Raw genomic sequence first — 27,438 nt, forward strand, 5'->3', positions numbered from 1 at the left:
CTGCACATCAATCACTTCCAGTGTTAATGCTAAATTATAATTATTTCACAACTATGGCCTATTTATTGCCATACCTCCCTATTCTTACTACATTCCCACACTGTGTATATAGACTTTTCTGTTGTTTTATTGACTGTACGTTTGTTTATCCCATGTGTAACTGTGTTGTTTGTGTCACACTGCTTTGCTCTATCTTGGCCAGGTCGTAGTTATAAATGAGAACTTGCTCTCAACTGGCCTGCCTGGTTAAATAAGGTAAAATTAAAATAACCATAAAAAGAGGGTATGTATGTCACCTCATTGACCCTCCGGAGAACCTTGAATGGCCTCCCGGAAGTGAATGAGATTGTAGGCACTCCACAGGTCCCACAAACCAGGGGCTCAGTTTCTTGCAGGGCAGGCGGAGTGGGAGCTAAACACGATCCCCAGAATGGAACACAGGGGTCTCACTGCTGTGACGGTCTGCCTGTTCCTTCTGACGATTGACGGCATTCTGGAGTCTCACATGCACATTGTTCCACACCTCCTCCACGTGCCGGCACCACTCATCTACCACAGGAGCCATGGTCTGGCCTGGTGTCCATGGGGCCAGGGCCGTCTGTAAACCCAAAACACTCTGGAAGGGGTTCAACCCAGTGGAGGAGTTACGTAGAGAATTCTGGATGTACTCGGCTCAAGGAAGGAAACGTGCCCACTCACCCTGCAGGTCCTGACAGTGACTCCTCAGGTACTTCCCTAGCTCCTGATTCATCCTCTCCTCCTGCCCGTTAGACTGAGGCTGATACCTGGGTGTGAGACTAACCATGACCCCAAGCTTCTCCAAGAAGGCCCGTCATATGTGAATTGGGGGCCATGGTCTGAGACAATGTCCTCCGGAAGGCCATAATGCCGGAAGACCTGCTGGAAGAGTGCCTCAGCGACCTGGAGATCAATGGGAAGACCAGGAAAATGGATGAATCGACACGACTTGGAAAATCTATCCACTACCACCAGAATGGTGGTGAAACCATCAGAAGGAGGAAGATCAGTAACAAAGTCAATGGATAGATGGGACCAAGGTCGCTGAGGCACGGGAAGCGGCAGGAGCTTCCCTGCTGAGCATTCCAGGGGGACTTGTGTTTGAGCACACACGGAACAGGAGTTGACATACCACATAACTTCCTGCACCAAGGTGGGCCACCAGTATTTCTCAGTGAGGGAATGGATGGTGCGAGAAATACATGGATGTCCAGCGACGACAGCTGTGTGTGCCCATGTCAGCAGCCAATCCCTTATCTCTGAGGGAATGTAAATGCACGTGAGAGGACAATTCTCACGAAAGGCCTCATTGGCTGCTGGAGACCAAACCAACCTACGAGGCCCACTCTTGAGGAGGGAGGTGAGAGGAGCGACGAGGGCACTGAAGTTCCTGATGAAGCGGCGGTAAAAGTTGGCAGACCCCATAAACCATTGTAAGACCTTGATGGTGATTGGGACTGGCCATGACCTTACCGCATCTATCTTCTTGTCCTCCATCCTCACTCCCTGTGGGCTGATTTGGTAGCCCAAGAAGGAGACAGCCCTCTGGTGGAGTTGGCACTTCTCTGCCTTGACGATCAGGTGGTTAGCCAAGAGGCGTTCGTGGACTGCTCGAACATGAGTAATGTGATCTTCCAGGTTGGCCGGGAAGATCAGGATGTCATGTACACAATCACCTGACGTCCGAGCTTGTCCCTGAACACCTCGTTGACGAATGCCTGGAACACTGACGGAACATTGGCTAGGCCAAAAGGCGTCTTCCACTCATCCCCCTCCCGGAAGTGAATGAGATTGTAGGCACTCCACAGGTCCAGTTTGGTGAAGAACTAGGACCCGCAGAGCTGCTCAATGGCTGACGCCACCAGCAGGAGAGGGTACCGATACTTCTTGGTGATGTCATTGAGTCCACAGTAATCGATACAAGGGCGTAATCCTTGGCAACGAGGAAGAAACCATCCAACGCAGAGGACGTGGACCTGCGGATGAAACCCTGTTGAATGTAAAGTTGAAGTCGGAAGTTTACATACACTAAGGTTGTAGTCAATAAAACTTGTTTTTCAACCACTCCACAAATTTCTTGTCAACAAATTATAGTTTCGGCAAGTCGGTAAAGACATCTACTTTGTGCATGACACAAGTAAAAGTATCTATATCCACAGTAAAACAGGTCCTATATTGACATAACCTGAAAGGCCGCTCAGCAAGGAAGAAGCCATTGCTCCAAAACTCCCATAAAAAAGCCAGACTACGGTTTGCAACTGCACATGGGAACAAAGATCGTACTTTTTGGAGAAATGTCTAAAATGGTCAGAAGAAACAAAAATAGAACTGTTTGGCCATAATGACCATCGTTATGTTTGGAGGAAAAAGGGGGAGGCGAAGAACACCATCCCAACCGTGAAGCATGGGGTTGGCAGCATCATGTTGTGGGGGGTACTTTGATGCAGGAGGGACTGGTGCACTTCACAAAATAGATGACATCATAAGGAACGAAAATTAGGTGGATATATTGAAGACATCAGTTAAAGCTTGGTCGCACATGGGGCTTCCAAATGGACCCCAAGCATACTTCCAAAGTTGTGGCAAAATGGCTTAAGGACAACAACAAGTCAAGGTTTTGGAGTGGTCATTACAAAGCCCTGACCTCAATCCTATAGAACATTTGTGGGCAGAACTGAAGAAGTGTGTATAAGCAAGGAGGCCTACAAACCTGACTCAGTTACACCAGCTCTGTCAGGAGGAATGGGCCAAAATTCACCCAACTTATTGTGGGAAGCTTGTGGCAGGCTACCCTAAACATTTGACCCAAGGTAAACAATTTAAAGGCAATGCTACCAAATGCTAATTGAGTGTATGTAAACTGATCCACTGGGAATGCGATGAAAGAAATAAAAGCTGAAATAAATCATTCTCTCTACTATTTTGCTGACATTTCACATTCTTAAAATAAAGTGGTGATCCTAACTGACCTAAGACAGGGAATTTTTACTAGGATTAAAAGTCAGGAATTGTGAAAAACTGAGTTTAAATGTAATTGGCTAAGGTGTATGTAAACTTCAGACTTAAACTGTACTTCTCCATGGTCTGGGTCTCAGCCACCGCCAGAGGGTAGATACGTCTGCATTTAGGTGTAGCACCGGAAAATAGGTCAATGCACAGTCACTGGGGCGATGAAGTGGGAAACAGGTAGCACGGGTCTTGAGAATACCACCCTTAGATTCTGCTATTCCTCTGGGATTGTTGGGCTGGAGAACAACCACAGGACTCTCAACCGACGTGGAACCATTCTGAGGCAGGTCCTCCGGTATTCAGGTGACCAGTCGGTGATTCTCATCCTCGACCATGAGATGGTAGAGTTATGTCGCTGAAACTAAGGTACTCCGAGGATGATCTTGTGAACTGGTGCACTGGTGATGTGAAGGGGATGTTTTCCTGGTGATAGGGCTCCACGGTGAGGGTGAGTGGTTGGGTGATGTGTGTGATGGTTCCAGATCCTAAAGGCAGACAGTAGAGACCTTGAATCCACTAGAGCTGTAGACACAGGGCATGAGGGACAGTCAGCCAAAGTGATGGGTACTACAAAGAGTCTAACAGGAAGAGCAGTAGATGGAATACTCACTCCTGGTCCAGGGGATCTAACATCCCGTGATCGTCCCTCTGCGACACCGCTGGCGCTTGTGCCTTCCCTGGCCACAGTACAGACAGAGACCCAGCTGTATCCGTCTGCGTCATTCCGCCGCGGGGAGTTATGTCACCCCTACCTCCATGTGTTCAGCCTCTGATCCCGAACACTCGCCGAAGGAGGGAGAAAAGCGATGAAGATGCCGACGCTCCCGGAGGAGGTTTTCCAGATGGATGGCCCTCCTTGCCCAGACCTCTTCTAAATAACGTGCTTAGCGCTGGCTCATTCCATCCACTGGAAGCTGCTACTGTCCGGAAGGTATGCACATACTCAGCAGGTGTCTGATTCCTGTGCTAGAGCTGAAGCAGATGCTCACCTCCCTCTCTCCCCTTCGCGGGATGATCGAAAATGCATTTAAACAGAACCATGAACCCCTCATAAGACTCAAGCTCCTCCTCTCCTCTCTCCCATTCCAATGCCCGCCCAGTCAGCAGAGAAATAACCGTGGAAACCTTAGACCTCTTGGTGGTGGGGGCTCCCATCTGATGTGCGAAATAGTCTTCTTGTACATTTTTACCCCAAATTCTCCTTACCGAAATGCGTCCGGATTATATTCTCTGGTCACGTTATACAATTTTACTTTAATAAGTTAGAAAAACCTGTTTGTAAAAAACACATATATGTTGTATTTTATATAAATATTTATATAAACATATATAAATATGTTGTTGCAGTTTGTCCGTAAATCATATATTTTTTTAAATTCTAGCTGAAGTTTACATTAAAGTATTACATGTATTACGTAAAAATCAGTAATTAAATGTAGTTTTATTCACCCATCATGCATCATCTAGAGTAGTAGTTCTTAGATGACCACCAGTTAATGTATTCGCTTATATGCCTTCAGAATGAGGTTCTTATTCTCAACACCCCCTTGTGTTTAGGGCTAAAATGGCTAAAAAGCCGAAATGGCTAAAAAGCTCAATTTGGAAAAAAGTCAGAGAACAATAACATGGAGGCACGAATGGGCTTTAGTGATGTGGTCAATTGTTTGCTGACTCATATTATTATTTTATTTCTTCAGGGGAAACCGCATTAAGACCATGGTCCCATTCTCAAGGGTGCCCTGATCACAACAATACAACAACCAACACAATGTTAAACAGCAATCAACACAAAACACAACATTAAAAAAACAGTTCTCGACCTCAGCTACTGCTATAGGTCCTTAATTAACACCCTAAACTGCCTAAGCGGCACCACAACATCGAATTGTAATGAGTTCTGCAAATTGTTCCAGCAGTGAGGCTCATTAAAACTAAAAACAGATTTAGCTAATTCGGTGGAGACCCGAGGAACCTCAAGAGATAACCAACCCTGTGAACAGGTTTGGTAAGTTATGTTTTTAGTCTTCAACAATGAACTTAGGAAAAGTCAGAAGCTTTTGTAGTAGAGCTTTGTAAACAAAAAGGGAATAGTGAAGTGATCAACAGGACTTTAATGAGGACGAGCCAACCTTTTGATACAGGATGCAACGATGAGTATTAAAACGGCCACCTAGAGTATATTGGCTGCCTGCAGATTGAGCTAATGGCCTCTCATTACCGAAACACACATTTCTCATTACTATGTTCTTTTTAGGTCGATTTAGGTCTATTTCGGTAATGAGATTTTTGGCAATGATAATACGATAATTCTAATATATAGTCAATGGGTGTGCTGTGCTGGTAACTTTATTTAATTACTAAGAACATTTCTTAAACCTATTGTATAGATTTATTGTAAAACAGTGAAATATGGGGTCTATAAACCCCATTTAACTTACTTCAAGCCACAAATCATTTGGGATGAATTAATTGTACACTTTGATGATTTGTTGGGATACTGAATCTCTGAGATCAGAACAGTTTTTCAATGGCAAACTATGCAACACTCATTACCGAAACCTGTTTATCATTACCGTAATGCACCAATATTTAAGAAATATTAAAAGAAAACACATTTGGGCTTAATTTGGTAGTGTGACCTTTGTTCTTTCTGTATAGATAAATCAAATAGATAAGATGTATACACAAGTGAATGTGACAAAACATTTTTTTAAAAGGTTGTGTTATGGTAATGATATAAATTATGAAATAAATATTAATAATTACATTTTATTTTATTTTTTTACTCAGGCCTCTATATTAGGGGCGCAATGTCAACCATTTATTTGCTCATTATGTTGTAAATAATTAAGAAATAGATTTGTGCAGATCCAAATCTCAGTGATCCAAAAGGAAATGTGTTAAAAACTACACTTGATAATTTGTGAGAATGATCGTGTCACGCCCTGAACTGTTTCACCTGTCTTTGTGATTGTCTCCACCCACCTCCAGGTGTAACCCGTTTTCCCCATTATTCCCTGGGTATTTTTTCCGGTGAAACCCTGTTTGTTTGTTGCCAGTTCGTCTTGTCTTGTCAACCAGCGTGTTTTTCCATGCGCCTGCTTTTTCTTATCTCTCTTTTGCTAGTCCTCCGGTTTTGACCCTTGCCTGCCTTGACTCTGAACCCGCCTGCCTGACCATACTGCCTGCCCTGACCTCGAGCCTGCCTGCCACTGTGTACCTCCTGGACTCTGACCTTGTTATGATCTTTCGCCTGTCCACGACCATTCTCTTGCCTGCCCCTTGGATTATAATAAATATCGGAGACTCGAACCATCTGCCTCCCGTGTCTGCATCTTGGTCTCGCCCTGTGCCCTTATAGACCCAGATGCACCTTTATGTTTAGTGTCTTTCGAGCTTTGGGCCACCAACCGAAAGGTTGCTGGATCGAACTCCCAAGCTGACAAAGTCAAAATCTGTCGTTCTTCCCCTGAGCAAGGCAGTTAACCCACTGTCCCAGGGCACTGAAGATGTGCATGTCGATTAAGGCAGCTGATTCAGAGGGGTTGGGTTAAATGCAGAAGACACATCTCAGTTGAATACATTCAGTTGGACAACTGATTAGGTACCCCCTTCCCTTTTACAATCCCCCCTTCTCTCTCTAAGGCCTTCCTCTCTCGCTCGCTCTCTCCCAGGGTAGCCACACAGGCCCCAAATTAGAGTAAATCTCAGAAACATCTCTCTGTTTTTCTCTCTCACTCTCTTGCTCCCTCTCTCTCTGCCAGGGTAGCCATATAGGCTCCAAATTAGGACCAATTAAAGACATTTGGTGTAGTAGAAACTTCCTTTTCCACTTTTTCTTTCAATCAGTTTGGTTGAATAACAATGTTAGGGATAAAATAATACACACAGACGGTGCTGGGGAGGGATTAGAGGTTTAGAGTTCCTAAATTAAAGTTGCAAAAGGAAAATAAATAAACACCCAACAATTAATCTCCCAACCAACCCCAGCATGCCAGTGTTACACAAGGCTCTGTCCATGATTTGGGCTGTTTGGGTGTGATCCTGTAACCCAGGCTTTAAGCTCCCTGATGTGACTCTAAGGCCTTTAAATACCAAATGCATTCCTGTCTATTTGCACAAAATACTAGGCTACTTACCTGCTTGCAATGCAATACTTCAACCACTAGAAACTGTGTGTAAGCATGGTCTGAAGTTTGTGGGAACCTAAGCAAATTCTCTGTTCAAGTTCAGTTTTAAAAAATGTCAACTTTTGCATGAACACTGGCATGTTTTGGGGTATATTTTGTACGTACTCAATGTTTTTAAATGAGGCCTCTGATGCTGTCATCAGAGTCCTAGGGAAACAGATGCACAAGGCAGTCAGTGCAAGCAACACTACTGAACTCAAACAGTCACTCTCTAGGCTGCTGAGACGAAGTCAAGCATTCAACACTGGATACACCCAAGCACTGAGACAGAATGGAATCTCTGGGCACAGGACTATAGTAAGACCCTCAGAGCAAATAACTATTCTCCCCTGGTGTCTTAGAAGCATCTTGTCATATGGCAGAAATGCACGCGCACACACACAAACGCACAGACACAGACACACACACCTTATTGATCTTCTCTGTGTAAAACTGGCACCCTGGTTATTGTAATTCACACCTCAACCGTATCCCTCAAAAGTACGGCCTCTCTTTATTAATATTACCATGCTGCTATGGCGAGGACCTGTTCTTATGCAATCGTCACATCACCAGCAATTTCCATCGGGAAATTGTTACTGTAATATACGCGTAATATACGTGCTATTCATTGACCATTAGATTGAGCAGCGCATTTACAGGGGATGAGTATACATTCTATATTCCCCTCAGCAGAATTATGCACAGAGACTAGACCACACATCCTTATTTGGCTTGTAATCTCAATAAACAATCTCAATGGAAGGCATTTCCCCAGCCCAGATAAATACACTATTCTAAACATTCGGGAGGCTCACTTTGCCTGGCAATTGAAATGTAACGGAAAGTAATTATAATGAAAAATGTACAGTACAATGCTGTTGCTGCATACTGTACAAAGAGAGGTTCAAATCACCCAGTAGATAAACCAGACATAATAGTCAATGTCTGTAGCTTGCATCTTTGATTTCTAGCTCTGGCTGGTAACAATTGTAGATTATAACTTTGACATGGTATTTCGCTTTAACAGCAACTACGTTGTGCTTCATAAACAAAGGACAGGATGGTTACACTCTATTTGTAGTCCATTATTTCCTGGTACGTAGCCTACATCGTCGACATTACATGGTAACATGGTAATTAAATAACAGTTCTCTAATAACCATTTGGTTTTGCATTTTATTAGGATCCCCATTGGCTGTTGCAAAAGCAGCAGCTACTCTTCCTGGGGTCCACACAAAACATAATAGAGAATGACATAATACAGAACATCAATAGACAAGAACAGCTCAAGGACAGAACTACATACATTTATTTGTGGCTAATTTCAGTTCAGTGTTTTTCTGTGCATGTGAAAAGAAATGCAGACTTACGTATGCGAGGGTGTCCAAACTGTCTGTGTTGACCATCACTGGAGGTGGGTTTGCCTGCAACAGAAAAACAAAATGAACTCAGTTTTGTTTTTCAAAATATTTAGTGATAAAATACTCATTTTTTTCACCTTGCGATTACCCTGGTAGTATGTTGCAAAAGCTTCGCACAACAACAAAAAATAAATACATTTGGCAAAGCCCCCCCCCGAAAAAACTTGTGAGACAAAATAATCACTTACTCTCCACATGTTTTGGTAGAACATTTTGAAAGCATCGGCTAGAGATTATCACGGCAGAATGGGTCCATATGCGACATGACATGGTGTTCTGTTGTGCCGAACTCCTGAAGCTTGAAGCCTACAGCTATGGCGTCGACCCAAACACCCCCAACTACAGCCTTAATAACACACAACTCCTTCTGGCGCTTCACTGGGCTGATCTCTCCTACAGGTCTGGAGGTAAAAACAACCACCCGAAGCTGAATATCTCTCCAGAAACACTCATCCTTCAAACTCCACCACCCCCACCAAAACAGAATCCAAATGGGAGGGGTGTAAAAAAAAACAGTAACAGATAAGAGGAGAGAAAAAAAGAAGAGAGTATGACCTGTGACATGGGTGACCAGGGTACGGGTGGAGAGAAGGGTGGAGCGATGGCAGGAATGGTCTCAGCTGGTATAAGGATCACAGGGATTATGGGTACGGGGGGCAGGGGGCGGGACCACCACATCTGGCTGCTAAACAATGGCAATGGAGGTTGAGCGTCAGGGTACAGCACATAGACACACAGGCAGAATACACAACTACACACAACACATCACATGAAGGGCAAGAAGGGAGAGAGGAAGAGATAGATAGGTTGTTTGTGAGAGAGAGAGAGAGAGAGAGAGAGAGAGAGAGAGAGAGAGAGAGAGAGAGAGAGAGAGAGAGAGAGAGAGAGAGAGAGAGAGAAGAACAGGTGAGAGAAGTTGAAAGAGAGAAAATATGATAATGTTCTGAGTGATGATAATGTGGTAGTGAGGGAGGATTGTCTAGTGGCAGCTGCTGAGGGCTCAAATGTGTGCGTAGATTATGGAGAGGGGGATGAGAGGAGAAAATGGAGAGAGAAGAATGGGCTGAACCACCTAGCATCAGAGAGGATGTCAAAGGGCATCCATTGATAAGAGTTTGGGGATTTGGTATGTTGTTCTGTGCGACTGAGGATGCAGTCAGTATTTACTACTCTGTTACTGACCGAGTACTAAGAACGATGTGAACATCCTTGCCTCTTCTGACCTCACCGTTTCCCAGTCTCCTCCCACTCACAAGGCAGGCAATACAATTGACCTAATCTTTGCTGTAGGCTGTTCTCCTACTAAACTCACTACAACCCCCTTCCAGGTCACTGATCACTACTTTGTTTCCTTTTCTGTCTCCCTCTCCTCCAACCCTAGCCAATCAGCCCATACCCAGATGGTTATGTGCGCGGTCACAATCTTTGTTCTCTCTCCCCCACTACTCTCTCCTCTTCTATCCTATCATCTCTCCCTTCTGCTGAATCATTCCCCCTCCTGTCTCCTGATTCTGTGTCTTCAACATGACTTTCCTCTCTTTCCGTATCCCATGACTCACACTCTCCCCTTTCCTCCCGGCCGGGTCGACCCTCCCCTCATGCTCCATGGCTGAATTTCTGCGAGCTTACAGAACAGGGCTGCGGGCAGCTTACCTTCTCTTCCTCTGTATCCAGTGCAAAAGCCACTTTGTGTCACTCTAAATGTCAAGCTTCTGCCTCTAACCCTAGGAAACTAATTTCCATTTCCCTAGTAAGATCCTCCCGCCTTAATCCTCCACCCCTCCCCCTCCCTCTCTGCGGACAACTTTGTCAACCACTTTGAGAAGAAGGCTAACTACGTCCGCTCCTCATTCACTATTGACGCTCCTCATGCCTATTGAGTCCACTAGTCCCACTCACACAGAACTACCCTATGCCTTGAACTCTTTCTCCCCTCTCTTCAGATGAACACTCGACCACTCTAATGTCAAAAACTACAGACCAGCATCCCTTTATTGTATTTCCGAAACACTCAACCATGCTGTCTCTGATAAACTCTCTCGTTATCTCTCTCAGAACGATGGGTCAGTCAACCGAGACTGCTCTTCTCTGTGTCATGGAGGCTCTCCACACTGCCAAAGCTGACTCTCTCTCCTCTGTTCTCATATTCCTAGTTCTATCCACTGCCTTTGACATCGTGAACCAACCGTTCCTGCCCCCACCCTCTCAGAGCTGGGTGTCTGAGGCTCTGCACACTCTTGGATTGCATCCTATCTGGGAGGATCTGTGTTTGCACCACATGCTCTCACTACTGGTGTCCCTCAGGGCTCAGTACCAGTCTCTCTCCTCTTCTCTCTATACACCTAGTCACTCGGCTCCATCATATACTCACATGGTCTATTCTATCATTGCTATGTGGATGTCACTGAACTACTCTTCACCTTACTCCCTTCTGAAAGTCAGGTGGCGACACTCATCTCTGCATGCCTGTCAGACATCTCAGCTTTGATATCGGCCCACCACCTCAAGCTCAACTCCCACAAACCAGAGCTGCTTTTCGTCCCTGGGAAGGCCTGCCCACTCCGACCTCAATAACGGCTGAAAACTCCACAGTGTCCCCTTTTCCAGAGTGCAAAGAGCCTTGGCGTGACTAGAGCTGTTGCATAGACAATATGAACCTCCACACCGGCGGTCACAAGTCAGGAAGGCAGTCAAATTCTACGTGACCATTTAGTCAAGGTAATTAGGTTTCTGCAAGCTCTGATGCAGCTGATGGTAATTGGTAGCCTACCAAACTTGCTAACTGCCTGGTACTCAGCACTCATCCATTCGCTATTTAAGTGCATAGATGACATATATTTGTTCCCGCTGCCCCTGGTTAGAGACAGGTTCATGATAATTTTCCATTCTAAATCAAAATAAATGTCACACATATAATATTTAGTATTTATAAAGACAAAATTAAATCAAGAATAGTCTGATGGGTGATGATATTAGCCTATCGCTTGAATGATATATTATCACTTGTGAATGATGCCCAGCATTAGGCAAGAAACAATTCCTTCTTTTTGCAATTTTTTAAAACCATAGTTGCACACCTCATGTAGCCTAGCTGATAGGCCTATATGTTTTGATAAGGTTTGTATCACAACTAAAGTGGCGAAATAACTTCTTAAAATGAAGCACATTAATCCAAAGTTAGGCTCTACACCACTAAGTTTCACCATAAAAATGCACCTTTATAGTAAAGCATTATATGCATAATCACATTTGCGGTCAATTTTGATACTGGTGTTTTCCCGCTAATGGAACATTTGTGCGTATAGCCTTTAAAAAAAAATGTAACCTTTATTTAACCAGGTAGGCCAGTTGAAAACAAGTTCTCATTTACCACTACGACCTGGCCAAGATAAAGCAAAGCAGTGCGACAAAAACAACACAGAGTTACATAAACAAACATACAGTCAATAACACAATAGAAAAGAAAAATAGAAAAATCTATGTACAGTGTGTGCAAATGTAGAAGAGTAGGGAGGTAGGCAATAAAGATGCCATAGAGGTGAAATATTTACAATTTAGCATTAATACTGGAGTGATAGTTGTGCAGATGATGATGTGCAAGTAGAGATACTGGGGTGCAAAAGAGCAAGAGGGTAAGTAATAATATGGCGATGAGGTAGTTGGGTGTGCTATTTACAGATTGGCTGTGTACAGGTACAGTGATTGGTAAGCTGCTCTGACAGCTGATGCTTAAAGTTAGTGAGGGAGATATGTGTCTCCAGCTTCAGAGATTTTTGCAATTTGTTCCAGTCATTGGCAGCAGAGAACTGGAAGGAAATGTGGCCAAAGGAAGTGTTGGCTTTGGGGATGACCAATGCAATATACCTGCTGGAGCGCGTGCTATGGGTGGGTGTTGCTATGGTGACCAGTGAGCTGAGATAAGGTGGGGCTTTACCTAGCAAAGACTTATAGATGACCTGGAGCCAGTGGGTTTGGCGACGGATATGTAGTGAGGGCCCGCCAACGAGAGCATACAGGTCGCAGTGGTGGGTAGTTTATGGGGATTTTGTGACAAAACGGATGGCACTGTGTTAGACTACATCCAGTTTGCTGAGTAGAGTGTTGGGGGCTATTTTGTAAATGACATCGCCGAAGTTAAGGATCGGTAGGATAGTCCGTTTTTATGAGGGCATGGTTGGCAGCATAAGTGAAGGAGGCTTTGTTTGTGAAAATAGGAAGCCGATTCTAGATTTAATTTTGGATTGGTGATGCTTAATGTGAGTCTGGAAGGAGAGTTTACAGTCTAACCAGACATGTCTCGGTCTTCACTTGTAGCCTGTGAGAAAGACGTGATGGAGAGCCATATGGTGCACTCAGGGAGAAGGGCACAACGCAACTCTCCGGGCCAAGGGCTCAATGGCCACTGGCCACAAAAGGCATGGATTTTTTTAGGGTGCATTACGGCCACTAAAAGGGGATGCTGCTGTGAAGTTCAAGGCATTATCAAGGCATTATGCTTGTCAAATTGTGAATGAGAGAATAATAAAGTATGTACAGCCTGCACAAAAAACTAAGCAGAGTTCATGCCTTTCAAGCTAATGTTTTTCAAATCAGCAGAGTCACATCATGTATCCTTACCATGTATTAAAAATATAACATAGTCCAACGTTTGTAGAACAACTAAAGTCACATTAATAACTCTAAATTAAGCATATAGGAATGCCTATTTCTTTTGTTAACCGCTCATCACAGAATAGCCGCAAATCTATTGTTACTATTTTATTCATACTATAAAATAATGCCACGGAATTCTAAGCAAATATTGTCTGTTAAATTAGCTAGTTTAAACCACAGCCATTTGTAATCTCCAGATCAGGACTTAAATCTTAAATCAGGACGGTTGAGCTAACATGCGCTAATGTGATTAGCATGACATTGTAACTAACAAGAACATTTCCCAGGACACAGACATGTCTTATATCCGGCAGAAAACTTAAATGATTGTTAATCTAACTGTCCAATTTACAATAGCTATTACTGTGAAAAAATACAATGCTAATGTTTGAGGAGAGTGCACAACAGCAAAACAATTTTCATGGCAAGGTAAATAATGTACTTACATTCAGTAATCTTGCTCTACTTTGTCATCCTGAGGGTCCAAGAGATCAAATGTAGCATAGTTTTGTTTGATAAAATCCATTTTTATATTCAAATGTAAGAACTGGAATCAACTGGTACAGTTTGAACCCCTGTTGTGTCTGGTATCAAGCATATGCATATCCTTGCTACAGGTCCTGAGCTACAGGCAGTTAGATTTGGGTATGTCATTTTAGGTTGGGAAAAAAAAGAAGGTCAAATCCTTAACTTCTTATGGCTGCAGGGGCAGTATTGAGTAGCTTGGATGAAAAGGTACCCATTGTAAATGGCCAGCTCCTCAGTCTCAGTTGCTAATATTATTTATGATAATTTATTATTTATGCATATTATTATTTGTATTGGATAGAAAACACTCCAAAGTTTCCAAAACGGTCAAAATATTGTCTGTGAGTATAACAGACTGATATTGCAGGCGAAACCCGGAGGAAAATGAAAACAGGAAGTGGCTTCTGTTTTGAAAACTCCATGTTCCATAGCCTCCCTTTGCTGGATTTAAAGGGATATGAACCAGATTCCTTTTCCTATCGCTTCCTCAAGGTGTCAACAGTCTTCAGACATAGTTTCAGGCTTTTATTTTGAAAAATTAGCCAGAACGATAACATCGCGTCAAGTGGTCACATGAGTTTTGCTTACGCAATAGAATTCGGACAGCCATTTCTTTTCCCTCTCCTACTGTGAAAGACATTTGCGGTTGATATATTAGCGATTGTCTGGCCACTCTACCATAAAGGCCTGATTGGTGGAGTTCTGCAGAGATGGTTTTCCTTCTGGACGGTTCTCCCATCTCCACAGAGGAACTCTGGAAGTCTGTCAGAGTGACCATAGGGTTCTTGGTTACCTCCCTGGCCAAGGACCACTATTGTACAGTTTGGCTGGGCGGCCAGCTCTCAGAAGAGTGTTGGTGGTTCCAAACTTCTTCCATTTAAGAATGATGGAGGCCACTGTGTTCTTGAGGACCTACAATGCTGCAGACACTTTTTGGTAGCCTTCCCCAGATCTGTGCCTCGACACAATCCTGTCTCAGAGCTCTATGGACAATTCCTTCGACCTCATGGCCTGGTTTTTGCTCGGACATGCATTGCAACTTTGGGACCTTATATAGACAGGTTTGTGCCTTTCCAAACCATGTTCAATCAACTGAATTTGCCATAGGTGGACTCCAATCAAGTTGTGGAAACATCTCAAGGATGATCTATGTAAACAGGATGCACCTGAGCTCAATTCCGAGTCTCAAAGCAAAGGATCTGAATACTTATGTAAGGTATTTCAGTTTATAATTTTTTTGTTGCAAAAATGTAAAAGAAAAAAACGTTTTCGCTTTGTCATTATGGTGTGTAGATTGATGAGGAAATAAAAATATTGAATCTATTTTAGAATAAGGCTGTAACGTAAACATTTTTGGAAAAAGGGAAGGGGTCTGAATACTTTCCGAATGCACCGTATGTTGATGTTGGGGTGGTGCTAGAGTTGATGAATATGAAGTTGAACATTTCAGAAATGTCCCTATAAAGAAGTGGGGCTACCGAGTGGCACAGCGGTCTAAAGCACTGCATCTCAGTGCAGGAGGCGTCACTACAGTCCCTAGTTCAAATCCAGGCTGTATCACATCCAGCTGTGTTTGGGAGTCCCATTGGGCAGCGCACAATTGCCCCAGTGCTGTCCATGTTTTGCTGGGGTAGGCTGTCATTGTAAATAAGAATTTGTTCTTAACTGACATGCCTTGCCTAATAAAGCTGAAATATATATATTTTTGAAATGTGGTCAGCAATCAGTGCATTCCTCTCAAGGAATTCAGCATCTCTCTATTCTTTCCATATAAATGTTAGCTTCAGTTCAAACAACATAGTCTGCATACAAGGCGTTGCATGTGTTCATCTGGCATTGAATGTAGTAGTAGCAGTAGTAGTAGTACTTGTGTGTGTGTGTGTTTGTTTTTAAAGGTAAGGATCCCATCATCTCCTGCTTCCAGACATTTCACTCCTCCATGCTCGTCTCTTGGTTTGACAGGATGTTTCTTCTGTCAGAAAGGACATTTGATTCCCACACAGCTGATTCCACAGCAATCCCAACTGACAAATCCATCTGGACTGGCACCAATTAACCTCTTGGATTTAGGGGGCGCTATTTTAATTTTTGGATGAAAAACGTTCCCATTTTAAACAAGATATTTTGTCACGAAAACATGCTCGACTTTGCATATAATTGACAGCTTTGGAAAGAAGACACTCTGCCTTTTCCACAGAACTGATGTGCCACAGAACTGATGTTACAGGCGAAACCCAGATAAAAATCCAACGAGGAAGTGCCGCATTTTTTAAAACCGCCTCATGCCAATGACTTCTTATATGGCTGTGAATGAGCTACGAATGAGCTTCCGTTTTCCACGTATTCCCCAACGTGTCTACAGCATTGTGACGTCTTTTTAGGCATTTCCATTGAAGAATAGCCGTAAGGGACCATATATAGCATGTGGTCACATGGTGTCTCCTGCAGAAAACCTTGCGTAAAATACTGAGGTAGCCATTTTTCCAATCGCTTCTTATGAGAAACCAATTGCCTCGGCGGATATATTATAGAATATATATGTTAAAAACACCTTGAGGATGGATCCTAAACAACGTTTGCCGTGTTTCTGTCGATATTATGGAGCAAATTTGGAAAAAAGTTTGGCGTTATAGTTGTAGGATTTTCCGGTCGATTTCTCAGCCATGCATGATGAAGAAACGGGAGCTAATTCTCCTACAAAAATAATATTTGGGGAAAAAAGGAACATTTGCTATCTAACTGGGAGTCTCCTGAGTGAAAGCATCTGAAGTTCTTCAAAGGTAAATGATTTAATTTGGTTGCTTTTCTTATTTTCGTGAAAATGTTGCCTGCTGCCAGCAGAGCCTAGCATAGCATTATGCTATGATAAACTTACACAAATGCTTGTCTAGCGTTGGCTGTAAAGCATAGTTTGAAAATCTGAGATGACAGTGTTGTTAACAAAAGGCTAAGCTTGTGTTTGAATATATTTATTTCATTTCATTTGCGATTTTCATGACATTGACAAAAGTGACCATGCTCTAGCTGTAACCCAGCATGACTGCAGTATATAATGATGATGATGATGAGGAGTGGAGCTTAATAGTGTCACACACACACACACACACTTCCATCTTCATGAAGTCCTTTGGGAGACCATATCACCTCCACCCTACTTGACACCCTAGACCCACTCCAATTTGTTCACCGCCCCAATAGGTCCACAGACGACGCAATCACAATCACACTGTACACTGCCCTAACCCATCTGGACAATACCTATGTAAGAATGCTGTTCATCAACTACAGCTCAGCATTTAACTTCTTCGATATAGGGGGCGCTCTTTTAATTTTTGGATAAAAAAACGTTCCCGTTTTAAACAAGATATTTTGTCATGAAAAGATGCTCGACTATGCATATAATTGACAGCTTTGGATAGAAAACACTCTGACGTTTCCAAATCTGCAAAGATATTATCTGTGAGTGCCACAGAACTGATGCTACAGGCGAAACCAAGATGAAATTTCAAACAGGAAATGCCCCAGATTTTGAATGCACTTTGTTCCAATGTCTCTTTATATGGCTGTGAATGCGCAAGGAATGAGCCCACACTTTCTGTCATTTCCCCAAGGTGTCTGCAGCATTGTGACGTATTTGTAGGCATATCATTGGAAGATTGACCATAAGAGACTACATTTACCAGGTGCTCCGGTTGGTGTCCTCCGTTGCAATTATTGCGTAATCTCCAGCTGCGTGTATTTTACCATTTGCTTCAGAGGAGAAACCAAACTGCCACGAATGACTTATCATCGAATAGATATGTGAAAAACACCTTGAGGATTGATTCTAAACAACGTTTGCCATGTTTCTGTCGATATTATGGAGTTAATTTGGAAAAAAGTTTGGCGTTGTAATGACTGAATTTTCGGGGGTTTTTCTTAGCCAAACATGATGAACAAAACGGAGCGATTTCTCCTACACAAATAATCTTTTTGGAAAAACTGAACATTTGCTATATAACTGAGAGTCTCCTCATTGAAAACATCCGAAGTTCTTCAAAGGTAAATGATTTTATTTGAATGCTTTTCTTGTTTTTGTGAAAATGTTGCCTGCTGAATGCTAGGCTTAATGCTATGCTAGCTATCAATACTCTTACACAAATGCTTGTGTAGCTATGGTTGAAAAGCATATTTTGAAAATCTGAGATGACAGTGTTGTTAACAAAAGGCTAAGCTTGTGAGCCAATATATTTATTTCATTTCATTTGCGATTTTCATGAATAGTTAACATTGCGTTATGGTAATGAGCTTGAGGCTATAATTACGCTCCCGGATACGGGATTGCTCGATGCAACAGGTTAACCTCTTGAAACTAGGGGGCACTATTTTTATTTTTGGAAAAATAATGTTCCCAAAGCAAACCGCCTATTTCTCAGGACCAGATGCTAGAATATACATATAATTGGCAGCTTAGGATAGAAAACACTCTAAAGTTTCCAAAACTGTCAAAATATTGTCTGTGAGTATAACTGAACTGATATTGCAGGCGAAACCCTGAGGTAAATCCAATCAGGAAGTGCCTCTTATTTTGAAACCGTTGTGTTCCTTTGCACCCCTATTGGCCATTGAAAGGGATATCAACCAAATTCCCTTTTCTACGTATTCCCTACGGTGTCTACAGCATTTTGACATAGTTTCACGTCTTTATGTTGAAGAATGAGCGTAAACGACTACATTGCGGAAGTGGCCAGCTGAGGGCTCTCAGAGTGATTCTTGCGTAAAAGACAGAGGTAGTCGTTTTTACTCTCGCTCCTACTGAAAAGCCAATTGTCCCGATTGATATATTATCAAATAGATATTTGAAAAACACCTTGAGGATTGATTATAAAAACGTTACAAACGTTATAAACGTTTGCCATGTTTCTGTCGATATTATGTATATAATTTAGATTTTTTTTCCCGGCGTTGTCGTGACCGCTATTTCCGGTGGATTTCTCAACATAACATGACCAACAAACGGAGGTATTTTGGATATAAAAATAATCTTTATGGAACAAAAGGAACATTTGCTGTCTAACTGGGAGTCTCGTGAGTGAAAACATCCGAAGATCATCAAAGGTAAACGATTCATTTGATTGCTTTTTGGATTTTCGTGACCAAGTTACCTGCTGCTAGCTGGACATAATGCTATGCTAGGCTATCAATAAACTTGCACAAACGCTTGTCTTGCTTTGAGTGTAAAGCATAATTTCAAAATCTGAGACGACAGGGTGATTAACAAAAGGCTAAGCTGTGTTTCACTATATTTCACTTGTGATTTCATGAATATGAATATTTTATAGTAATATTTTTTGACTGTTGCGCAATGCTAATTAGTGTAGTTGATGACAATTCTCCCGGATCCGGGAGAATTAATCAGCCATCACTAACATTGAGTGACTGCTGCCAACATACTGACTCAAATCTCTAGCCACTTTAATAATTAAAAATTGGCTGTAATAAATGTATCACTAGCCACTTTAAACAATGCCACTTTATATGTTTACATACCCTACATTACTCATCTCATATGTATATACTGTACTCTATACCATCTACTGCATCTTGCCTGTGCCGTTCAGCCATCGCTCAGCCATCAATTTTTATGTACATATTCTTATTAATTCCTTTACACTTGTGTGTATAAGGTAGATGTTGTGAAATTGTAAGATTACTTGTTAGATATTACTGCAAGGTCGGGACAAGAAGCACAAGCATTTCGCTACACTCGCATTAACATCTGCTAACCATGTGGTTGTGACAAATGAAATTTGATTTGATTTGTAGACAGACACACACACAAACACATACAGTACAGTACACACACACACACGTCACATGCGCACACACACAGCATTACCCTTTTACTATTGCTCAGCAGATTCCTAATGCTGAGAGCCCAGGGCCCCTTGAGAGAAAGGGGTGGAGGCACTTTAAACATACACGCTGTGCTGAGCTAAGTTGAGCTGGACTGGGCTGAGCCAGGTTGAGGCCACACTTAACTTCCTGTGGCTGGAGGCCACTGTGTCAGCCCTCCTAGATGAAAGCCCTCTGATCCCCCCTGACACGCCCCCTGACACACGCCTCACGGTGAGGTCGCTACATAACACTTTAGTTATGGAGCTGTATTGTTACAACATTGCCTAGCCGGCATGACAGCACAAAAATGAGCATGGATTGTTATCTTTGATCAGGGAGCCCAGTCCAGAAATAGAGCCTGCAGCTCTTACTACTGTCTCAACATCCCAAACAAGTTGAACTGAACTTCACATTTAAGTGCCTTGGACGAGAACACAAACCTAGCTGATGTTCCATTAATCTCCATTGTTAACTTCCATTCAAGATCTGGTTTACAGACTGGAAGGCCTTCAGTAATGCTTAAACTCGGATAGACAGAGGTTGCCCCTGATACTGACACAGTAGGATATCCCCCCGCCTTCCACCCACCCTAGATCTGTAATTGAAGGAAACTTCTAGCACAAATGCTGAGTATACAAAACATTTGACATAGACCAGGTGACTCTAGGTGAAAGCTATGATCCCTTATTGATGTCACTTGGTAAATCCATTTCCATCAGTGTAGATGAAGGGGAGGAGACAGGTTAAAGAAGGTTTTTAAGCCTTGAGACAATTGAGACATGGATTGTGTATGTGTGCCATTCAGAGGGTGAATGGGCAAGACAACAAATGTAAGTGCCTATGAACGGGGTATAGTAGTAGGTGCCATGCGCACCGCTTTGTGTCAAGAACTGCAACGCTGCTGGGTTTTTCACCCTCAACAGTTTCCCATGTGTATCAAGAATGGTTCACCACCAAAAGGACACCCAACGAACTTAACACAATTGTGGAAAGCATTGGAGTCAACGTGGGACATCATCCCTGTGGAGTCCTTGCCCCGGCAAATGGAGGCTGATCTGAGGAGCGTTCCTCTGCCCAGTGTCTGTGTTATTTTGCCCATCTTAATATTTTATTTTTATTGGCCAGTCTGAGATATGGCTATTTCTTTGCAACTCTGCCTAGAAGGCCAGCATCCCGGAGTCGCCTCTTCACTGTTGAGACTGGTGTTTTGCAGGTACTATTTAATGAAGCTGCCAGTTGTGAGGCTTCTGTTTCTCAAACTAGACACTAATGTACTTGTCCTCTTGCTCGTCTCTTCCTATTCTGGTTAGGGCCAGTTTGCGCTGTTCTGTGAAGGGAGTAGTACACAGCGTTGTACGAGATCTTCCATTTCTTGGCAATTTCTCGCATAGAATAGCCTTCATTTCTCTGAACAATAATTGGAAAGAACAAGAGGTTTCAGAAGAAAGTTCTTTGTTTCTGGACATTTTGAGCCTGTAATCAAACCCACACATGCTGATGCTCCAGATACTCAACTAGTCTAAAGAAGGACAAAAGGGTTTTCCAATGATCAATTAGCCTTTTAAAGTGATAAACTTGGATTAGCTAACACAGCGTTTTCATTGGAATACAGGAGTGATGGTTGCTGATAATGGCCTCTGTACGCCTATGTAGATATTCCATTAAAAAATCAGCCATTTCCAGCTACGATAGTCATTTTCAACATTAACAATGTTTGCACTGTATTTCTGATCAATTTGATGTTATTTTAATGGACAAAAAATGTGTTTTTCTTTTAAAAACAAGGACATTTCTAAGTAACCCCAAACTTCTGAACGGTAGTGTACCTACAAGGCTTCTCCCACGTTGGTCCCCTGTGCACAATCACATACCTGGGGTGGTTTCTCCAGTGACAGTGTGGCCCATGGGGTGTCATCGGACCACCAGCCACTCTGCCTGTGTGTGGCCCGGACCTTGGCCGTGCTCTTGGTAGGACTCTTCCTTACGCTGTCCCTCAGGTTGGTGAACTTGCCCCGGCTCTTAGACATGGAGGCGGGCAGCGTGCAGGAGCTATAGTTTCTCTGGGGGCTCTGTAGGGGGAGCGGTTGCAAGAGCAGTGGGTGGAGGTTCAACGGAGGGCTGTTGGGCGTCTGCTCCATCTGGTGAGGATGATGGTGGTAGTGTTGATAATGATGCTGCTGACGCTGTAGCTGCTGCTGTTGTTGTTGTTGTTGATGGTGGTGTATCTGTTGTTGTTGGTCGTGTTGTAGTGCCTGCTGTTGGAGCTGCTGGTGGTGATGAATCTGTGGCTGTTGTTGGTGCTGTAGCTGTTGGAGGTGTTGAATCTGCATCTGTGGTTGTTGGAGCTGCTGTTGGAGCAGGATCTGCTGTTGTTGGAGGTGTTGTTGCTGTCTGTGGATTAGACCCAGCTGGCTCTGGGTCTGCTGGAGCCTCTGTTGGGTGTGTTGGACCCGGGGCTGGTTCTGGTTCCCCAGGGCCTGGTTCCCAGGCGACCTACCCCGCCCAGAGACCACCTTTCCTGGGCTGGGACTGCAACCCTCAGGGCTTCCGCAGCAGTACTCGTGATTATGATAGTAGGTGGTCATGGCTGGGGCTTAGACAAAGGTCCAAGGTAGGTCCAAGAAAAGATGTAGCAATGGTAGAGTTGGAGATGGAGATGAGGAGTAGGTACAGGTGAAAGCCTGGTCTTCCTCTTCGGTCTCACGTAGCAGGCTAGCTAGCGGTGTATAGCGTGCTACCGGTGAGAGAGACCACAGCACAGCAGTACAGCAGAGATATCCAGTCTCCAGTCTTATCCTCTGGCTACAGCACAGATATATCCAGTCTACAGTCTTATCTTCTGGCTACAGCCCCCTCTCTCCACTCACTCTCTCTCTCTCTTTCTCTTCTGCACTGCTTCCCTCTGAGATCGCTCAGCATCACTGCCTCTCCATCTCTCTTGCTCTATCTCCCTGCCTCTCACCCCTCTTTCCCTCTCCCTCTCTCACCAATTAATGAGATCCAGTGGGCACTGCACATGACAGCACACAGGCATGAATAATCAATGTGGGACTGTGATATGGGGATCAGGACTCGTCGGTGGACAGTGGCTGACCCTCCATAGTTACCTGTCAAACTCACATCTACATTCACAGGCTTTTGTTTATCTTTTCATGAAAACATTAGCAGTGTTTCCCCTATATTCATTTCGAAGCAGTGGAGACTGCGCTATTGCACCCCCCCCCACTGCGGACCAGTGAACGCTTATAAAGTACGGGACGTTTAACAGTGTGTGTGTGTGTGTGTGTGTGTGAAGAAGAAGAACCCACAGTTTCTCCAGTGTGTCTGTCCTCCTGACATTCATCCTTAAGAGAGAGGTTTATTTAGCTAGATACAATAGTGTTTAACAGGATGGGAAGGCAACAGGTGACCAGTCATGACAAGCTGTGGGTTTACCCTGTATGACGACACAGAGACAACATGCTACAGCGGGCGCTAAGAGCACAGGAGTGTGTCATCATGAATGTGGTACTTGTACATACTGTACAGAGAATGAAACTCTATAAGTTATTCCTGACCTACACTCTGTACTAATTCTGCATATATTGGGTCACATAATATCTCTAAAGGGTACACCATTCGATATAGAGAAACATTAGATACACGATGTGGTACATTTCGTCAATATGCATTAAATATTTGTAAATCCCAAGCATCTATGGGACAAACAATACCTCGGGTCATATGACCAAAGCAAAGACTTGGTATTCATGTTTATTAAAATGATATATAGCACTGTGCCCTTCTAGCAGTCTTATACTAATACTCTACAGTGCGTTGCAAAAGTATTCATCCCCCTTGGTGTTTTTCCTCTTTTGTTGCATTTACAACCTGTAATTTCTTTCTTTCTTTGGAGTTCATGTACTGGACATGCACACAATATTCCAAATTGTTGAAGTGAAATGAAAAAAAAAAGTGTTTAAAAAAAATCAAGAGAAATAAAACACTGAAAAGTTATGTGTGGATATTCACCCCTTTGCTATGAAGCCCCTACATAAGATCTGGTGCAACCAATTACCTTTAGAAGTCACATAATTAGTTAGATTGCACACAGGTGGACTTTATTTAAGTGTCACATGATCTCAGTACATATACACCTTTTCTGAAAGGCCCCAGAGTCTGCAACACCACCAAGCAAGCGGCACCATGAAGACCAAGGAGCTCTCCAAACAGGTCAGGGACAAAGTTGTGGAGAAGTAAAGATCAGGGCTGGGTTATAAAAAAACATCCGAAACTTTGAACATACCACTTAGCACCATTAAATCCATTATTAAAAAATTGAAAGAATATGGCACCACAACAAACCTGCCAAGAGAATGCCACCCACCAAAACTCAGGCAGGACCAGGCAAGGAGGGCATTAATCAGAGAGGCATCAAAGAGACCAAAGATGACCCTGAAGGAGCTGCAAAGCTCCACAGCGGAGATTTGTGTATCTGTCCATAGGACCACTTTAAGCAGTGCACTCCACAGAGCTGGGATTTACGGAAGACTGCCCATAAAAAAGACATTGCTTAAAGAACAAAATAAGCAAACACGTTTGGTGTTCGACAAAAGGCATGTGGGAGAGTTCCCAAGCATATGAAAGAAGGTACTCTGGTCAGATGAGACTAAAATAGACTTTTTTGGCCATCAAGGAAAACGCTATGTCTGGCACAAACCATAGAACACCATCCCCACAGTGAAGTATGGTGGTGGCAGCATCATGCTGTGGGGATGTTTTTCATCAACAGGGACTGGGAAACTGGTCAGAATTGAAGGATGGATGGCGCTAAATACAGGGAAATTCTTAAGGGAAACCTGTTTCACAGTCTTCCAGAGATTTGAGACTGGGATGGAGGTTCACCTTCTAGCAGGAAAATGACCCAAAAGCATACTGCTAAAGAAACACTCGAGTGGTTTAAGGGGAAACATTTAAATGGCTTTGAATGGCTTAGTCAAAGCCCAAACCTCAATCCAATTGAGAATCTGTGGTATGACTTAAAGATTTCTGTACACCAGCGGAACCCATCCAACTTGGAGCAGCGTTGCCTTGAAGAATGGGCAAAAATCCCAGTGGCTAGATGTGCCAAGCTTATGGAGACATTTCCCAAGTGACATGCAGCTGTAATTTCTGCAAAAGGTGGCTCTACAAGGTATTGACTTTGAGGGGGTGAATAGTCATGCACGCTCAAGTTCTGTTTTTTTTTGTCTTGTTTGTTTCACAATAAAAACTATTTTGCATCTTCAAAGTGGTAGGCATGTTGTGTAAGTCAAATGATACAAACCCTCCAAAAATATCTATTTTATTTCCAGGTTGTAAAGGCAACAAAATTCCAATGGGGTGAATACTTTCGCAAGCAGATGGCATTAATGTGTATCATGGCTAGCCCTCACCAGAGCAATTTGAACTGTTCACTTGTTCCATTGTAATGCACAGAGAGACACATAGACAGGCTAGTACATGAGTCTTTATAAAGAGCTAACACTAGTGCTGAGGGCACTGACAGAGAAATGAGGACTGTAACCCAGAGTAAGAAAGAATAAGACTGAGTGAGAAAGAGAGATGAGAGTGAGTGAAACAGAGAGACAAAGGGGAGGACTGCAAATCAGGGGAAGTGAGAGAGAGAAGGGGAAGAGCAAGAAGTCTCTACTGTACGTGAAGTACTAACCCTATAGGCTTATTTTATTCTGCCAGTTAAAGTGGCTACGAAGAATAGCTTAGCATCTCACCGCTAAAAACACCACTCTGACAAAGGACAGCCATGAAAGACCAGTAATTGCATTAAAAAGAAAGGGAGGGGGGAGAAAGAGAAAGAAATGGACAAAGTGTGTCAGATATACTGGAAGTACTGTACAGGAACCCTTCAAATACAATGACTGAAAAGAACATCTTCATGTGAATCTGTGTAAAATGTGTAATGATTAACCTAACACAAAGGCACGGCAAGCGAGGGAGAGATACACTTACTACAGGAATGGGTAATAACAAATAATGGACTGCATTTACACAGCATTTTCACCCAAGGTCTCAAAGCACCTTGTAAAGTATTGGGATAACCCAACCCAACCACCCCCCCTGGATGGTTTCTGTAGCACTTTATGTGACATCATGTACAGGGGGCTGTGTGGTTTAGTGTTTTCAAACTTCCATGCACTGTGAACCATCTGAGGCCTTTCAGATTGTCTTGTGACCAACCCAATATTACTGCCCACAATGTAGCATTACGCTGTATGTGCTGGGACTCTCTCTTTGGGAACGAACCACTGTAGTAATGGCTCTCCCATTAGCAGTCACTAAGACTAAACACCAGGGGGCTCTTCAGGCCCACAAGGACCGGCACTCACACTAGCCTATAAGGATGAAGCTTCTCAGAGACACTGATCTAAGATCAGTTTTGTGCTTCCCTTGCCGAATGGTTAAGGTTAAGATTCAGAAAGGCTAAACTAATCCTAGATCTATGCCTATAGGCAACTTCTACCCAGTGCGTGCGGTAGGTAGCCTAGTGGTTAGAGCGTTGGGCTAGTAACCAAAAGGTTGAACAGTGGGCTAGTAACTAAAAGGTCAGTTAAGAACAAATTCTTATTTACAATGACAGCCTAGGAACAGTGGGTTAACTGCCTTGTTCAGGGGCAGAACGACAGATGTTTTACCTTGTCAGCTCGGGGATTCAATCTAGCAACCTTTCGGTTCCCAGCCTAACTCTCTAACCACTAGGCTACCTGCCGCCCCCCTCTTTCTCCCCCCTCCCTGTTTCAGTGTATATGGAAATGAATGAGATTACTACAATATTACATTACAGGTACATTACCATCTGAGTCAAGACGATCAACTAGGGCTAGGCCACTTCTGCTACCTGATGACTTTCGTTATCAGCCTTTGATAGATCCAGGAGAATCTCCACATAATCTGAAGAGTTTTCATATACATCACTTACTCCAGTCCCATTGCCCTGATTGACTGGGAGAGGTGATATTGTAACTTTATCGAGAGCCAACTGTAACTCAATTCTGATCAGGGTTCTAGGTTTGCACAGAGTAGGATTGTGCTGGCACAGTAAATGTAATATATCCAATGTACAGTAAACTGGAGGCAACGGTATCTAGGCCTGCCTATGTAAGGGCAAAGAAGGGCAAAGGTACTCTCCTTTGGGCATGAGGTAGTTCTCTGAGAGTATGGCAATGCCTTGGTGGAAATAACTTGGTACTGAGAATTCAAGGAGATTATATGGGAAAGAGAGAGAGCATGTGTATGTGGTGCGTGTGGGAGAGTTGATGTGCGAGGTAGAGTGAGTCTCCGTCACACACAGTGAGAGTGACACAGTGATACAATCACAAACTGTCCGTTCTGCACTGACCCTTCCTCCCTTCTTAGTTGTTGTTGACATTTTACGGGGTCTGAGACGCCGAAGCTTCCCACCATTAGCTCTGACAAATTGGCTACTCCATTACCCGCAGTATTAGACTTAAAACGAATCATCCAGCGATCATACACTGTTTACCAGGGGGCAGGGCTACCGACGTTAAGGCTAATCTGAAGATGGTGCTGGCTAAAGCTAAAACTGGCGAGTGTAGAGATATTGTTATCCACGTCGGCACCAACAATGTTAGGGTGAAACAGTCAGAGATCACCAAGTGCAACATAGCTTCAGCGTGAAAATCGTCTAGAAAGATCTCGGCATCGAGTAATTGTCTCTGTCTCCCTCCCAGTTAGGGGGAGTGATGAGCTCTACAGCAGAGTCT

The 27,438-nt window shown here is 43.3% G+C and overlaps 1 protein-coding gene across 2 annotated transcripts in view; it reads right to left on the reverse strand.

Moving 5' to 3' along the window:
• Positions 1–27,438, reverse strand: part of LOC124037986 (discs large homolog 1-like protein) — a 214,644-nt gene that overhangs the window by 121,721 nt on the left and 65,485 nt on the right. Inside the window, exons 1-2 of one of the 2 annotated variants that reach the window (XM_046353314.1) lie at positions 8,809–9,097; positions 8,570–8,623 (exon numbers count right to left, since the gene is read on the reverse strand). In XM_046353314.1, coding sequence (XP_046209270.1) covers positions 8,570–8,623; positions 8,809–8,832 — 78 coding nt within the window. In that variant the 5' untranslated portion in view covers positions 8,833–9,097. Of the gene's footprint in view, positions 1–8,569; positions 8,624–8,808; positions 9,098–27,438 lie in introns of those variants that run through there. The other variant, XM_046353313.1, reaches the window with a different exon arrangement.

Source organism: Oncorhynchus gorbuscha, linkage group LG06, assembly GCF_021184085.1.
Source record: "Oncorhynchus gorbuscha isolate QuinsamMale2020 ecotype Even-year linkage group LG06, OgorEven_v1.0, whole genome shotgun sequence".
Taxonomy (NCBI): domain Eukaryota; kingdom Metazoa; phylum Chordata; class Actinopteri; order Salmoniformes; family Salmonidae; genus Oncorhynchus; species Oncorhynchus gorbuscha.